The sequence below is a fragment of the Macaca fascicularis genome, chromosome 1, assembly GCF_037993035.2.
Source record: "Macaca fascicularis isolate 582-1 chromosome 1, T2T-MFA8v1.1".
Classification (NCBI taxonomy): domain Eukaryota; kingdom Metazoa; phylum Chordata; class Mammalia; order Primates; family Cercopithecidae; genus Macaca; species Macaca fascicularis.
In genome coordinates this window covers 224,305,882-224,322,259 of record NC_088375.1, presented here as the reverse complement: position 1 = coordinate 224,322,259, position 16,378 = coordinate 224,305,882, and the positions used below count along the sequence as shown (strand labels likewise).

The following is a 16,378-nucleotide window of genomic DNA, read 5'->3' as shown; positions in this document are numbered from 1 at the left end:
ATTTCGCTGCACTCGTCGATATTATCTGTAGATAGATGGCAATTGACCTGACCATCGTCACAGTAAACTAATCATAGCTCACTTAGCATCATACCTGCTTGCTTTATTCTTTTGGAGATTTGTAAATTTCTTCAGAATCTGTCTCTGCCTCTGCCTCCCCCTTTCTCTGAATTTTGGCCAGGTCAGTCAAGGGTCGAAGGCGCCTGTGAGGGTGAGGTAGTGGCCCCAAGGAGGAGGAAACAGGCTAGAGCCAGGGGCTCAGCAGCAGTGCTGCCTGCTCGCCTGGAGGTTGGTCTGCTTATATGTCAGCCTGTCACTAGCTTATTTCCAAGAAGGATTTAAGCCTGGGGCTTCCTTTACTATTGTGGGGTGGTGTCCTTAGTGGCAGGGGATAAATAGGCACCTGTGTGGTTTACTGGCTTCTGGGCTCCAGAAACTAGATGCCCAGAGAAAATCCTGAGCGTGGGCAGCTGGGGCCCCCTGGTGGTGGAATCTGGTTCTCCACTGCTGCGCGGCTTTTCTTCCCAGTCCCCTGACGTTGGGGAGGTGGCAGAAAGAGGAGGTGTTGCGCTCTGTGTTCAAGCCTTTTCTCTGGACTCTACTCTTCCCGTGGATTTTGTGACGGTCCCCAGCCCTTGCTGCTCAGTAGGTGGTCGTGGGCCTTCCTGAGCAGAGCCAAGCCTTGTTCTTGGAGTGCTGTGGCAGTGAACCCAGAAACAGTGTATCTTCCCTGCTGCGTTCAGAGTCTTTGGGCTACTTTTTACAGGTAGTCCACTGCAGAATACTCTCATGTCCTGAAAAACCGGTGAGAGATGTGAGAAAGAGGTGCTAGCGTGCATCATTTGAGAATGAACATCTTTGGTTTTATGATGTCCATTGGGTGGCACTGTGATCTTATTTCTGTTTCCATTTTTCTTTGCAGCCAAGCTCTACTCCAGGAAGTGAAAATGTGCTGCCTCGAGAGCCGCTGGTAAGTACCCAAGATGTGTGGTATCACTTTCTAGTAATTAAAATGCCATGCGAGTGAACAGAAACCTTCTGTTCCTGTGGTTCTGCATCAGTAGTGTCCCTTTAAAAGTAGCTGTTACCTAGAGACTGCCTCTGTCAGTGACCTCTGACTTCTCTTCTCGCATGCAGAGATGACTGAGATCTCCCCTTAGTAAAGCCTGGTCTTTTCTAGAACTAAAAGCATCCACCCCAGATGGTCCTGCGCCACTTTGTTTGTGGCTGATCGATAGTAATTAGTGAGATTCCTGCGCCTGTGGGAGGCTGAGGTGGAGTGAGGTGGCTGGGCTTCTAGATTGTCTGAAGTACCCGCCCCCTGCTCTGCCCCTCAGGGTGCGAGTTTCTCAGTGGCCTTTAAAGAACAGGTAAGTGATGGAATTCTTACATTTTGCCTGGTTGGTAATTGTGTGATAGTCATTCCCAACACTGTCTTCTTACACCATAGATAGGGAAGAGGCCTACTAAGCACTACAGGTAATTTTCTCTCCCATGTGCTTTTCATTTGGTGGCCAGAGTCCCTGGCTACCCACCCCATTTTCATTCGTTTTTGCTTTTCAGGGCCTGCTGTAAATCCTCTTGGCTGAGTAGTAAGACTGGTTCTGTACAAACCAGATAAGTTTGATGGCAGAGCCAGCTCCAGGTTTAACTTTTCAGAGCTTTTCTTCCTGCGTAGTGATAGCAGGCATAGGGCTGTACTGCCAAGGCTTTGTTTCAACAGGGCCTGTGGTTTCACCTGCTTTGCTTCACTCCCCATCTGGCAGTCGTGGGAGGAGATGACGTGAGGGCCTTAGCGGGTATGAACACGTCTGAATTCCAGCGTGTACGAAGGCTTTCCCAGGCTCAGGGCGAGTTGGATCCAGTTGAGCTGTCTGTAGAAAGGCCGAGGTGATACAAGCACTGCCGGGACTGTTTCAGGGGAGCAGTGTTGTCATTCGTGTCACCTGCTGTTATGTCACCAGTTATAGGCTTATATCCCAGCACTCCCACGGTGGCCTCGTTTCACTCTTTTGATATTGCCCAGATCCTTCCTTGAAGTCATGGTGGTGGGAAAGCCAAGGAGGCCCTGCCTTGCCAGTGTCTCAGGACGTCTACTGGCTTCCCTGGGGCCTGCCTCAGTGCCCCTCAGGCTGAAGTTGTGGTGGTTTGCGACTGAAGTACAGATTGAACACCATAGGCTGCAGCAGTCCTCTCCTTCCTCTCTCTTTTCCAATTTTGATGTACCCATTTAACTGATCACAGGAAGACTGGCCAGTCCATCTTTTGGGGCTTGATTCGACAAGCTCTTTGGGAGCCCTGAGCAGTTGGCCAGCTCACTGATTTCTGGTGTTTGGAGCCCTGCAGACCCCTTGCTCTGCTGCTGTTTCTGTGCCCTTTTCTTCCTGCTACAGTGTGCATCTGCTTATTGGTTGGTTGTATTTTTATTTCTTTCTTTTCTGGGAGGCCCTGAGCAGTCTTCAAACCCTAGTAGCCTGTGATCGTCCAGAGTTCAGACTCATTCTCTCCAGGCCAACTCCACAATTACCTTATATTTAATTAATATTTTTTCTCCTCTTTACGTACTTGCTGCATAATTGCTCAGAGGAAAGAAAACACATAGCAGCAATTTATATATATATAAAAAAAATAATTAAAAAAACCCCGAAATAAACTCCCATCTCATTTGGGCTGATCCTATGAGTTGGGTAATTAGGGCCCTATTAAAAGGTAGACCCTTTCTCCTTCCCTCCCTTTTTTGTTTATTAATTTTTTTATATTAAACTCCCACAGTCTCTCAGTCATGCCCTTATTGCTTTTGGCCAAGCATTTGCAGCAGCCTGATTAAACGGGGGCACCAGCCGAGTTGCGTGGTCTTGTGTGAACTACTTCTTTCTCCTGGGAGTGGTGTTGGGAGGGTGTCAGGCAGAGGAGCCCGCTGAGGACTCGTGTGGCAGGATGGGGACACGGGATGGGCAGCCCCCTTGCACAGAAAGCCCCACAGCTCAGTGTGGTGGTTCATGAAAACACACAGCACTCAGCCCTTCCACAGGGAGGGCGCTTTCTCAGGCCATGTGTGTTCGCTGTCTCCTGCATGCTCAGCTTAGCTCAGCTCAGGCCTGAGGATAGGGAACAGACAATTGAGGAATAAAACTAAACCTTGTTCTCGAGTAATTCATGTATTTTACTTGGGGAAGAAAAGGCATTTATACACGTGAAATAATTAGCAAACTGCACACGACTGTATGTAATTTTAGCAAATAGCACAACATTGTGTATCATTTGGTGCAGAGCTGCCTGATTGGGTATAGGAGAGAGCCCCCAGTTATTCAGAGAAGGAAGAGCTCTGCGGAGGGCGAGGGGGCACTTAAGGATGGCTTTTGTGAAACTTGAAGCCAGGCCTTGAGGGATGGGATATTTCAGTGTTGGGGGAACACACTGCTAAGTTGTTTTGTTTTTGTTTTTATTATTATTATTTTTTCCTTTAAGCTTCAGGAAGTATATATTCTTTTTGTTTTTAACTGAATGCATATTTTTCATAGAATTCCTTAATGGAAGTTGCCTGGTCTCTACACTAAAGGCAAACAATCTTATTCTTTGTCTCAGACAAGATGATCACTTTGAAATAATTTTTCCCCTTATTAAAAAAGTAAGTTACTGGCCGGGTGCAGTGGCTCATGCCTATAATCCCAGCACTTTGGGAGGCCAAGGTCAGGGGATCACTTGAGGCCGGGAGTTTGAGACCAGCCTGCACTAAATAGAGAGCTCCCATCTCTATTACAAATTTTAACATTAGCTGGGCTTGGTGGCTCAGGCCTATACTCTCAGCTGCTCAGGAGGCAGAAGCCAGAGGATCGCTTGAGCTTAGGAGTTCGAGGCTGCAGTGAGCTATGATCATGCCACTCTCTCCAGCCTGGGCAACAGAGCAAGACTCTGTCTCTACAACAACAACAACAACAAAGAATGAAAATAAAAGTAAATTACGACAGAAGAAGTTCTCTTTAGTAGTCAGTGCGGTGCAGGTGACGTTGTGATGTAGTCAATATGTGCATGATTGTTTTATTTGCTAGGCAAAGAAGACTTGATTTTCAGTTCTGTCCTCTCTGAATCATAAAAGCTGTTTTGAGATTTTGTGGTGAGAAGTGTAATCTTGTAGTCTCTAAACGACACATTCGTGTTTATAGCCAAATCCTGGCCTTGATTCTAGCAAAGTAGTGACGCTGCGTGTTTCCTTTTCTTGCCCGTTAAATCCTGCCCTAATCCTGGCCTCCAAATCAAACCAACCCAGCAACATTGACCATCTCAGAGGAGTAGTTGCTCTCTAATATCATAATGTCATTAGGGCTGGAGACTGGTGAACAGACCAGTCTTGAGAAATTCTGCAAACTCCAAGTTGAAATTCTCTGCTGTTGACAAAACTCTGCCAAAGTTAAAATGGCCGGTTACTTTTTTCTCTTTATATTCTCTTCACTGAGCTTTGCCTGCTGAGGCAAGGAGTTCGGACAGGCCTCCAGAGTACTGACCTCCAGCTTCCCCCAGACCTGTGAAAACCTGTGAATTTCCCGCAGACCCCGGTTTTCTAGCCACAGTTGTGTGCCTGTCCTCAGGCCCACACAGAGTCTCTGGATCCGGCTCCTTGTGCTGTCCTGGCAGAACCAAATCCCTGCCTGGTCTATAGGTATTTTAGAATGAGCGGACAATTGTCTGCATGGGGTAATTCAGTTCCCATCTTGCTTGGATACTGAAACTTGGGTTAAGTAAACTTTTGAGGTTTCCACTTAGTCATATGATTTTTGGTTATTCGAAGCAAGCAGTAAATAAGGTTTGATTTACACATCTGCTCACTTGTTTCAACTCAGCTTCTCAGTGTTCAACAATACTATAGCTCATCTACTTTACACCGGGCTTATGAGTTTTGGCTAAACTAGAATTTTAGCTTTTTGCTCTTTGACACCAAGTTCTCTCTAATGGATGAGTCCTTGGCCATCGTCTCTTGCTTTAACTTTTAGGTGTAGGTTCTTTTAGTTTTTTCTTTCTGTCCTGTTTCCTGCATCTCTCCACCAAAATAATCCCAAAGTACAATTTTTTTTTTCTTTGAGACGGAGTCTAGCTCTGTCACCAGGCTGGAGTGCAGTGGTGTGATCTCGGCTCACTGCATCCTCCGCCTCCCGGGTTCAAACGATTCTCCTGCCTCAGCCTCCTGAGTAGCTAGGATTACAGGTACGCGCCACCATGCCCAGCTAATTTTTGTATTTTTAGTAAAGACAGGGTTTCACCATGTTGGCCAGGATGGTCTTGATCTCCTGACCTCGTAACCTGCCCACCTTGGACTCCTAGAGTGCTGGGATTACAGGTGTGAGCCACCGTACCCGGCCCCAAACTGCAGTTTTTTTAATAACTGATGACAGCAATTTCTACTTTATCACCTCTTTCTAGGATTACTATTTTTTAGTATGCTGAATTCTTCAAAATAAAGACGCTCTGCAGTTGCAGATCTAGGTTGCGTCTCAGTAGTTTTGCTCTCCAAGTGCCAAAGTACCCTCAGGTTTCTTCCTGAGGCTCAGATGGAACCTTGTCCAGGGCGTTCTACATCATGTATTTGATCTCAGTCCTGGGGAAATTCATCCACCTTACCCTTGGGACACCCAAGATTTTCTCTTTGGTTTTCAAGCCAATTAACCAGAGGCTGGTAATCAGAAGGTGTATTTTGATGGATTCAGGGAGCCAATACTGTGATGTTTTTAAGAATTGTCAAGGCACGGTGGCTCACGCCTGTAATCCCAGCACTTTGGGAGGCCAAGGCGGGTGGATCACCTGAGGTCAGGAGTTCGAGACTAGCCTGGCCAACATGGCAAAACCCCGTCTCTACTAAAAAAAAAAAAAAAAAAATTAGCTGGGTGTAGTGGCGGGTACCTGTAATCCCAGCTACTCAAGTGGCGGAGGTTGCAGTGAACCGAGATTGCACTACTGTACTCCAGACTGGGCGACAGAGCCAGACTCTGTCTCAAAAAAAAAAAAAAAAAAAAAGCAAAAAGAACAGCTACAGCCAGTTGCCTGTTTGCCTGTCTGCCAAAGACCTCTAACATGTATTCCTGGCACAGTCTCCTCAGTATTTGTATCTTTTGTGACTTTTATGGTTAGAATACTTTGGTGTACTTGTCAGCAGGTTCACCGTGGATAAGTGGTTCTCATTTTTTTTCCCACCAAAACATTTCTTTTTTTGAGATGGTGTCTCGCTCTGTCACCCAGGCTGGAGTGCAGTGGTGTAGTCTCTGTTCACTGCAACCTCTGCCTCCCGAGTTCAAGCGATTCTCTTGCCTTAGTCTCCTGAGTACCTGGGACTACAGGCGTGCACCACCACGGCCAGCTAATTTTTGTGTTTTTAGTAGAGACGGGGTTTCGCCATGTTGGCCAGGTTGGTCTCGAACTTCTGGACTCAGGTGATCCTCCTGCCTTGGCCTCCCAAAGTGCTGGGATTACAGGCATGAGCCACCACACCTGGCCCCACCAAAACATTTCTGAAGAATGACATTAACATGCTCAATACGTTTCTTTGTGTGCACTCACGTATGCATGTATGTATGTGTATATGCATGTCTATGACAATACATATGTATTTTATAACATTTAAGCATTTTGTGGGGAAACAAAATTGATTTTGATACTGTATTCATGAAAGTGTTTTTTTTTTTTTTTTTTCCTGAGACGGAGTTTTGCTCAGTTGCCCAGCCTGGAGTGCAATGGCGCGGTCTCAGCTCACTGCAAGCTCCGCGTCCTGGGTTCACGCCATTCTCCTGCCTCAGCCTCCTGAGTAGCTGGGACTACAGGCGCCCGCCACCACGCCCGGCTAATTTTTTGTATTTTTAGTAGAGACGGGGTTTCACCGTGTTAGCCAGGATGGTCTTGATCTCCTGACCTCATGATCCACCTGCCTCGGCCTCCCAAAGTCCTAGGATTACAGGCGGGAGCCACCGCGCCCAGCCGAAAGTGTTGTATAAGCACATGGGTAATGAACCAGCCATTCAGGGATTTCAGGAACTTGTCATTTTCCAGGAAAAATATATAAATATGACAAACCTAATTTTGAAGTATTAAACGTAATTATTTAAAAAGTCTGTAGTGGTTGATTTCTGTGCAGAGTTAGGTTTGCTGAAACTAGTTGTCACCTCCACCTCTTTTTCCTGCTCAGGAACGTCTGTCGGGATGCAAGCGATTGGGGGTGATGTTATAGGGATAATTCAAAATCCGCTCTATTAATTTATTTTTAAAAAGCAAATCATTGGCTGAGTGTGGTGGCTCACGCCTGTAGTCCTTGCACTTTGGAAGGAAGAGGCGAGAGGATTGCTTGAGTTCCGGGGTTTGAGACCAGCTTCAGCAACATTTAGCCAGATATGGTGGTGAGTGCCTGTAGTCCTTGGGAGGCTGAGGTGGGAGGATTCCTTAAGCCCAGTGGGTTGAGGCTACAGTGAGCTGTGATCGTACCACTGCACTCCAGTGTGGCAACAGAGCAAGACCCTGTCTCAAAACCCACTCCCCCTGCCCAAACAGTAAATCATCTACAAAAGTTCTGGTGCTTAAACCATTACTAGCAACATATTCATCAGGGTGCCCCTCACAACTGCTGCAGAGAAACTTGGGGACTAAAATAAAATATAAACCATGGATGGGCTCACGGTGCACTTCACTGAAGGTAACATTGTCAGCATCATCAGATCCAGCATCCTGGGCCTGGGATTTAGGCACTTTTCAGAGAGGAAAAAGTGTTGGCTAGCGTCTTTCCTCACTCCTCTCTCATCAACAATATGAAGGTGTCAGTGAAGAAAACGTTTCTAACACTAGTGTCCGTGTATACTGACTGCTAGTTGGGAGGGTGCCTGTGATTCCCACCTCCTCTGCCAGATCTGCTGAAGAAAGCTGGTAAGAACTGGATGCTGAAAGGGATGAACTTGAGCACAGCCTCATTCCGTTTCTGGGTGGTTATGGTCTCTAGGCCACTAACTGATTTTGAAATTATTGCCTCTTTTTCCTCTCCTTCCTATCACAGACAGCAGGTTTCTTGCATAGACTAGGTGGTGCCCTTTAAATTGTTTCCTCTTTCAGGTAAATGAAGAGGTTGCTTTCCAGTTTTAAGGTGCCCTTTTACAAATGATTATTAGATGAATCGAAACTCTTAGGAGCAATAATTAAATAAATGGAATTTGAAGAAGTTATTCAGCTTTGTTTATACTTTAGGTTCCTGGCTTTTATAGTAATGCTTTATATTTGCTGCTGTTCCTGTAATCAGGGGCCCCGACTCTTGGATAAGTGGGCAGTGTCCTTATTTTGAGGATGTGGGAACTGAGGAACTGAGCACTCAGGTGCCTTTTATCAGAGCTACTCAGTGATTGGGGAAATTCAATTTTCCCTCCCCTCCCCTCCCCTTTCCTTTCTTTTATGACAGGGTGTTGCTTATGACAGGGTCTTGCTCTGTCACTCAGGCTGGAGTGCAGTGGCACAATCATTGCTCACTGCAGCCCCCCACCTCTTGGGCTCAGGTGATCCTCCCACCTCAGCCTCCCAAGTAGCTGGGACTACCACCAGTGCATGCTACCATGCCCAGCTAATTTTTTAATTAAAAAAATTGTGTAGAGACGAGGTCTCACTATGTTGCCCAGGCTGGTCTCGAATTCCTGGGCTCGAGTGATCCCCCCGCCTCAGTCTCCCAAAGTGCTGGGATTACAGGTGTGAGCCACCACACCCGACTTGGAATTAAGTCTTTGATCTTATTCCTAGCATCATTCTTTCAAAATAAAAAGTTCCGTTTCCTCCCTTTTCTCCTAGAGGTATAATCTTAGTGCTCCTTTACACGCCCTACCGTTGCTGAAGATGTGATCTGCAAAACTTTTATTTGGGCAGGGGAATGCTGTTAAAATGTTTTTCTTTTGATTAAGATCAGTCATCAGTTTCAAAGAATTTTCATGTAAAAGTGTTTTTTTCAGTGTGATCTAAAGCATAGGTGTTCCATGGGGGCAGACTCAGGATAAATCTAAAAGCCCCCAGTTTGAAAACCATTGACTGTTGTGCTGGTTAAGATAACCAAGTACCCTGCATGTTCCAGGAGAATCTTGTCTCTCTTTTCTTCTCTTTTCTTTTTTGAGACAGAGTCTTGTTCTGTCACCCAGGCTGGAGTGCAGTGGCGCCATCTCAGCTCACTGCAACCTCTGCCTCCGGGGTTCAAGTGATTCTCCTGCCTAAGCCTCTTGAGTAGCTGGGATTACAGGTGCCCACCACCATGCCCAGCTAATTTTTTTATTTTTAGTAGGGATGGGGTTTTGCCACATTAGCCAGGCTGGTCTCGAACTCTTGGCCTCAAGTGATCCACCCGCCTCGGCCTCCCAAGGTGCTGGGATTACAGGTGTGAGCCACTGTGCTTGGCCCATTTTCCAGGATAATTGTAATTTAAAATATTTTAGCTCATTGTCAAACCGTGCAGACTGATTTTTGGCTTGAAAAATATGATCTTGTAGTTAGTCCCACTTCTGCGCTGTGAGAAACCGCAGGAAGATAAAGTGGTGCTTTGGAGAAGGACATATTCACCGCCCTTCCTTCTTCCCTCCCAGCTCTCCTTTCTTTTATGGTTTGTAGTTATAACCGAGATTTATGCTTGTTGCTCCACAAATCTTCTCTCTGCCATTATGAGTTTGTCTGAACAGTCTAGAGATGGGGCCGACACTGAGTGATTCTTGAAGTAAATCTATCCAGGGGCACTCCTTGACAGTCAGAGGCAGAGAGGAACTAACTCATAGCCCCCAGTGGAGCAGGAGTCTGGATAAATTACCCCTGTCAAGAAGAAGACATGCTGCCACTTTTGTGACCTCTTGCCTTCACAGTGACCCTGGGGGCACAGCTCTCCTGTTTGTGTGCAGAGTGTGTGGGGCAGTGCTCTGGGTCAGCGATCATTCCCTTTACCCCGCTGTGTCTGCCAAGAGGCCTTTCTCTCTGTGTTGACCCAGCCAGGCCCATGGCAAGTGGGTCTTTAGGACCAGGGCCACTTTTTCCAGCCTTATGGTAGCAAGGAGTTGCTGGCAATCAAGCATACAAGTTGATCGATTCCTCTCCTCTCCTCTCCTCTCCTCTCCTTTCCTTTCTTTTCTTTCTTGCCTTTTCCTCTCCTCTCCTCCCCTCCCCTCCCCTCTTCTTGTTTCACTCTGTCAGCCAGGCTGGAGTGCAGTGGCGCCATCTTGGTCCACTGCAACCTCCGCCTCCCAGGGTCAAGCTATTCTCCTGCCTCAGCCTCAGTAGCTGAGATTACAGGTGTGCGCTACCACACCCAGCTACGTTTTTATATTTTTAGCAGAGACAGGGTTTCGCCATGTTGGCCAGGCTGGTCTCAAAACTCCTGACCTCAAGTGATTTGTCCACCTTGGCCTCCCTCCCAAAGTGTTGGAATTACAGGTGTGAGCCACCATATCTGGCCTGATTATTTCTATAAATGGTTTCATTTAACTAGCATTTACCGATAGTGGATTTTGATGGAGAAGGAGAATAAAGAACAGGTATTAAACATCTTTTAGGCTAGGTATGGTGGCTCACACCTGTAATCCCAGCATCTTGGGAGGCTGAGGCAGGATGATTGCTTGAGCCCAGGAGTTTTGAGGTCAGCCTGGGCAACGTGACAAGGTGCCATCTCTATAAAAAATACAAAAATTAGTGGGGCATGGTGGCTCCAGCCTGTAGTCCCAGCTACTCTGGAGGCTGAGGCAGGAGGATTGTGTCAACCCAGGAGATCGTGATTACAGTGAGTCTGGGTGACAGAGTGAGACCTGTCTCAAAAACAAAACAAAGTCTTTTTTCCCCCCTTTACTATTCTTTTCCTTTGTTGTGTCTCGTCGTCTTGTGTGTACTTTGAAATGTTTACTTTTGTTTTATTTAAGTTTTATTTAAATTTTTTATAGAGACAAGGTCCCACTGTGTTGGCCAGGCTGGTCTCAAACTCCTGGGCTCAAGTGAACCTTCTCTTTAGCCTCCCAAAGTGCCAAGATTACAGGTGTGAGCCACCGGGCCCAGCTTGTGTGTATTTTTTTTTTTTTTTTTGAGACAGAATCTCGCTCTGTTGCCCAGGCGGAGTGCAGTGGCACGATCATGGTTCACTACAACCTCCGCCTCCCGGGTTCAAGTGATTCTTGTGCCTCAGCCTCCTGAGTAGCTGGGATCACAGGTGTGTGCCACCATGCCCAGCTAATTTTTGTATTTTTAGTAAAGACAGGATTTTGCCATGTTGGCCAGGCTGGTCTTGAACTCCTGGCCTCAAGGGATCTGCCCACCTCAGCCTCCCAAAGTGCTGGGATTACAGGCTTATGTGTACTTTGCGAGTCATTTCGAATCTTTTGTGAAATGAAGCAGGGGTATCAATAAGAACATATTTTAAAAAATGTGTCAGGAGCTTGCATTTGGCATCCCTGTCTGACCAGCTTGCTGTTTGGGCCCCATGGAACATACTCACCAGGCTCTTGGTGCTCTGAACGAGGCAGCTCCTCAGCCAGTCTCTCCCACACTTGTCTGTACCCCGAGAGCTAGTTTGTCCCTACACCTGTGTACCTGTATTAAATATGATGTAAACAGGTGAACTAAGAGTGTGAAGAGAGGGTTCTGCAAATATAATGTGTTCTCTTTTTTTGTTTTTGAGATGGAGTTTTGCTCTTGTTGCTGCCCAGGCTGGAGCGCAGTGGCATGATCTCACTTACCGCAACCTCTGCCTCCCAGGTTCAAGTGATTCTCCTGTCTCAGCCTCCTGAGTAGCTGGGATTACAGGCATGCGCCACCATACCCGGCTAATTTTTTGTATTTTTAGTAGAGACGGGGTTTCTCCATGTTGGTCAGGCTGGTCTCGAACTCGCGACCTCAGGTGATCCGCCAGCCTCGGCCTTCCAAAGTGCTGGGATTACAGGTGTGAGCCACCACGCCCGGCTATGATGTGTTCTATAAAGAGAAATGTGAAAAGAGGGTTTTATGAAAACTAAGTTAAATGCTTTGCTAAATGTGAATTGCTAAAAACACTGCTGTCAAATTAGGTGTGAGCGAGATGACAGTTAAACATTAGAGGAAGACCATAAACATCTAGAAGGGTTCTGTACTTTGATTGCTTTACTGATGTCTTGAAGTTCTCACTTTGCTTTAGAAATTGTGGAGGCTGTGTTACGGGTATGGTTTATGCAAGAAAGACATCTGAGAACTTCAGTCTGTGGGCCCACACTCAAAGCAAAGGGCTTGGCGTTACATCAAAAGATCAGCCATGACTGAATGTTTATAGGTTTTCAGTTAATAGAAAATGTTTTAGGTATGTAGAACAGGTTCCATTTTTAACGATGTCCTGCTTTAACTGATTTTTTGATAACTGAACAATTACTATCCGATCACATAGGCCAGGAGGGCTTCTACTCTGTAATATTCTGGCTTCGCTGTTGGTGTCTTTATTTTGGTTACTTTGTTTGATTCCAACAAATTTGTGAGAATTACTCATTTTGCAGTGAGGAAACTGAGTCCAGAGCATTCAGGTTCCTACAGCTAAGAAGTGGCAGGACTGGGATTGAAAGCCATTGTCCATGCTGCTGAACCTGTGCAGACGAGGAGAGCAGGTATGGGTGCGGTGTGGACCGCGCTGTCAGGCACACTAGCATGTGTGCGGGGCGCCCGCTGCACAGACGCAGCTGCAGCCGATGCTCAGTGCTGCCTGGTGATTCTGTACCTCCTCTCTGAGGCTGCTGCCTTAGTGTGCTCTCCATGGTTGGAGTCTTTTGTGTGCATCTTAGCTGTTGAAAAGGCGCCTATTAATTTATCACAGGTGATGTGTGCCTCCTTGTGCTCAGAGGAGGCGTCTGCACGCATGTACCTCACTAATGACAGGTTATGGAATGGAGAGGAGATAATAGGATCTTTTCATCTGATGTCTGTATAGCAAGATGCCATGTCCCTGGTAGCTTCTAGGGGGCAGCAGCCGCTTGTTGTTCTGTCTCCTGCTGGCAGAGAGAAGGTTGGACAATTGAGCAGTTTGCTCTGGACTCCAGCTCTTGAAGTGGTGCCTGCAGGTCTCCAGGGAGTCACCGGAATCCACATAAGTAAAGAAAACACAATATCCAGGATCTTTTATTTCTACTTTCTCTGCCCCCTCAGGTAAATCCTTTATCTGTGTTTCTATCAACATCCACAAATCCCTCATTGTCGGAGTTAAGGCAGCAAAGTTCACCTGCTTTGAAGATAAGAGAATAGAAATGTCTCTAAGAGAGTAAAATCTTTCTGTCAGATCTTACTTGTTGTCAAGAGCTAGACATTGATAACCCACTCAAATATGTTTAGAGATTTTGAAACTCTCCCCCATGGGCACGTGTCTTTAATTCTGTTGGGAACACCAGTGTCATATGGTTGATTACCTGTTCTTCCTGTCAGCACTTCCCCCCAACCCCACTCCCTCCCCCTATCCAAACCAGTCTTACAGAGGTTTCTCTTCGATTCTAGATGACTTATTTCAGAAACACATGAAGGGGAACATTTCAGATGTGCCAGTTTTTGTTTTGTTTTGTTTTTGAGACGGAGTCTTGCTCTGTCACCCAGGCTGGAGTGCAGTGGCGCGATCTCGGCTCACTGCAAGCTCCGCCTCCCCGACTCCTGCCATTCTCCTGCCTCAGCCTCCTGAGTAGCTGGGACTACAGGCGCCCGCCACCACGCCCAGCCAATTTTTTTTTGTATTTTTAGTAGAGACCAGGATTTCACCATGTTAGCCAGGATGGTCTCGATCTCCTGACCTCATGATCCGCCCGCCTTGGCCTCCCAAAGTGCTGGGGTTACAGGCGTGAGCCGCCGCGCCCTGCCTTGGATGTTTTTTAGACTTGGGGGCCCCAGACTGACATATGGGCAACTTGTGCCTTGTCAGAGTGAGTCCCAGCTCCCTCCCCTCCCAGAAGTGCACCTCCTACTGTGCCCTGAATGCTCCTGCCTGCCAGATCTTCCAGATGTGTGGCTGAGGCAGGTGCCCAGGAGGAGAAAGGCTGGTTGCAGGCAGAACCAGATGGTTGCAGTCCACATAGGGAAGCAAATTGGCCACGGCATTTCAGCCATGTGAGGTTTATTTAGGATTAGCTAAGAATTCTCAGCCTTGACTCCACTGAGGGAGGAGCGGGTGACCTAGGGCCACTTTCCTGTGGCTTTGCATTCTTTCAGGCTTTCATCTGAAGATCCCAGGGCACCAGGGGAGGGTAGGAGTTTCCATCCAGCTCCATTGCAGAGAGTGGCATTCCTGAAAGACAAAGGCATGCCTCTTTATGCCTCTTTTCTTTTTTTTTTTTTTGAGACGGAGTCTCGCTCTGTCGCCCAGGCTGGAGTGCAGTGGCGCGATCTTGGCTCACTGCAAGCTCCGTCTCCCGGGTTCACGCCATTCTCCTGCCTCAGCCTCCCGAGTAACTGGGACTACAGGCGCCCACCACCACGCCCGGCTAATTTTTTTGTTTTTTGTTTTTGTTGTTGTTGTTAGTAGAGATGGGGTTTCACCATGTCAGCCAGGATGGTCTCAATCTCCTGACCTCATGATCCGCCTGCCTCAGCCTCCTAAAGTTCTGGGATTACAGGCGTGAGCCACCTCGCCCGGCAAAGGCATGCCTCTTAACCTCACCTCTCCAGCTCTCTCTGTTGTCTGAAAAATGGCAGTTAATAGAATTTGTTAATAAACAGAAGAAATAACGAGAAATGGTGGCGCATCATTTGACAGTAAGGTGGTTTATAATTTCTGTTTATCAAATCATTCTCATTATTATTATTTCTATTGGATTTTTGAAGAATTCAGCCCGGTCCCCGGAGCCCCATTTATAAGGCATTTTATTTCTTCCTTTATAATATCTAGAAATAACTTTAGTTCCAGTGAAACCCAGATCTGTGGTCCCACCCCGCTCCCCAGCTCTGGTTCTCTCCCCTTCCTCTCTGCTTGTCTTCTGTGACCTCAGCGGGCTCCCTCAGGTGGGGGTATCCCCTACCGACCAGACTGGCAGAGCTAATACCGGCTGGAGCAACGCCGCAGTGTTTGTTTTTGCAGTTCCTGGATTTGGTTTAATGTACAATTGATTTTTTTAATGTATTTAATCATTTTTTTCTTACCTCTTAAGGATTAACCCGCACAAACCTCATTTTATCCTAAGTGTGGCTTTGGGAGGAAGGGAGGAGAAAATTGAGTTTCTCCAGCTTATTTTATTCTTTTACGCTTTATTTTCCAAATGGCTTTTCCTGCTGAAGCAGCTCTGTATAATACAATGTGTTTTCGTGGCCATTACTTACTCATTACTAACTGGTCTCTCCCGCTTCCCTTTGTCTGTGAACTAAATACAGGGGGCCTCAAGATAATTGGTAGCTCCATCACTGACCCACCAATTACAGATCAGCAGGGAAGGCAGCCCAGGGATGGTTTGTGGTTGGCGCAGGCTGCACACCTAGAAATGTGAGTTATCATTCTCTACCTGCCACCAAGTTGGGCTTGACTAGATCGGTCCTTTCCTAATTTTGGACTTTGGCTTCTCTAATTGCATCACACGGCTCCCTGGTTTACAGGTTTCAGCCTCATTTCATCCCTCCATGTGCTGCTGGTGTCTGTCTTAGTTCATGCCTCCTTGGCATGTCTACAAAGTATTAATTTGCAGAGGTTTTGTTTCTATTTTCCTTTGAGGTTCCCTGGTGCCTAGAATGGTTAGATGGCAGGCTGCAGATAAATAATTCCGTTGAAACATCAGGTTTCTGTACATTTTTGTCTGCTGTGTCCAAGTAAAAGCAAGTCTTTGTGGGCATCCTATTAAGCCCCCTTTTTGAGCAGTTATCTGATTCGTGTTCCAGCTTATGTACTTTGCTCTGGCATGGAGGAGGAAAAGTCCCATTTCCTGCTAGGCTCCCAGGCACTTGTGTAAGACTTTTAGGTGCCAGAGTAGGAAAGGAGTCCCTGTGTTGTATGGCCGTATACATTTTGCATGTGTTTCCTGCGTGTTTGGCACCTAGGCACTTTGCTAAGCCCTGTATGGGATGGGCATATACCGTATTGCTCAGCTCCCGGCAGAAAATAGGCACTCATACATATTTGTGGAATGAGTGAGTGTGTGTGCTCACTTATGTGCGATGGAGATGATGAGCCAAGGAGTTGGATTGCACAGTTGCTGCCTGGCGTCCTGCTAGGAACTTAGGGTGCAACATTCCCACTGGGGCACACATATGCCGACGTTCGGTGGATGACTGCTACGTAGGCAACATAAAGAGGGCGTTTTATGAAAGGGAACATCAGAGGAAACATTATAACTGAGACCTTTATAGCCTTTCCATTATTATGGTTTAAGTCTTGACAGTCTTTATTTGCAATGACACTGGGACCAGTAGAGACAGTGCTCACTCCCACCTC

At 46.8% G+C, this 16,378-nt stretch overlaps 1 protein-coding gene across 13 annotated transcripts in view; it reads left to right on the top strand.

The window, feature by feature from the left end:
* PEX14 (peroxisomal biogenesis factor 14) overlaps positions 1 to 16,378 on the top strand; it is a 158,326-nt gene that overhangs the window by 21,293 nt on the left and 120,655 nt on the right. For 8 of the 13 annotated variants that reach the window (XM_074020741.1, XM_065534505.1, XM_045387356.2 and 5 more), the window contains exon 2: positions 923 to 970. Coding sequence is in view for 3 of the 13 variants with exons in the window: in XM_045387356.2 (XP_045243291.1) it covers positions 923 to 970 (48 nt within the window). In the remaining 10 variants the exon portion in view is untranslated. Of the gene's footprint in view, positions 1 to 526; positions 806 to 922; positions 971 to 12,981; positions 13,129 to 16,378 lie in introns of those variants that run through there. The other 5 variants (XM_074020730.1, XM_045387366.2, XM_074020706.1 and 2 more) reach the window with 3 other exon arrangements.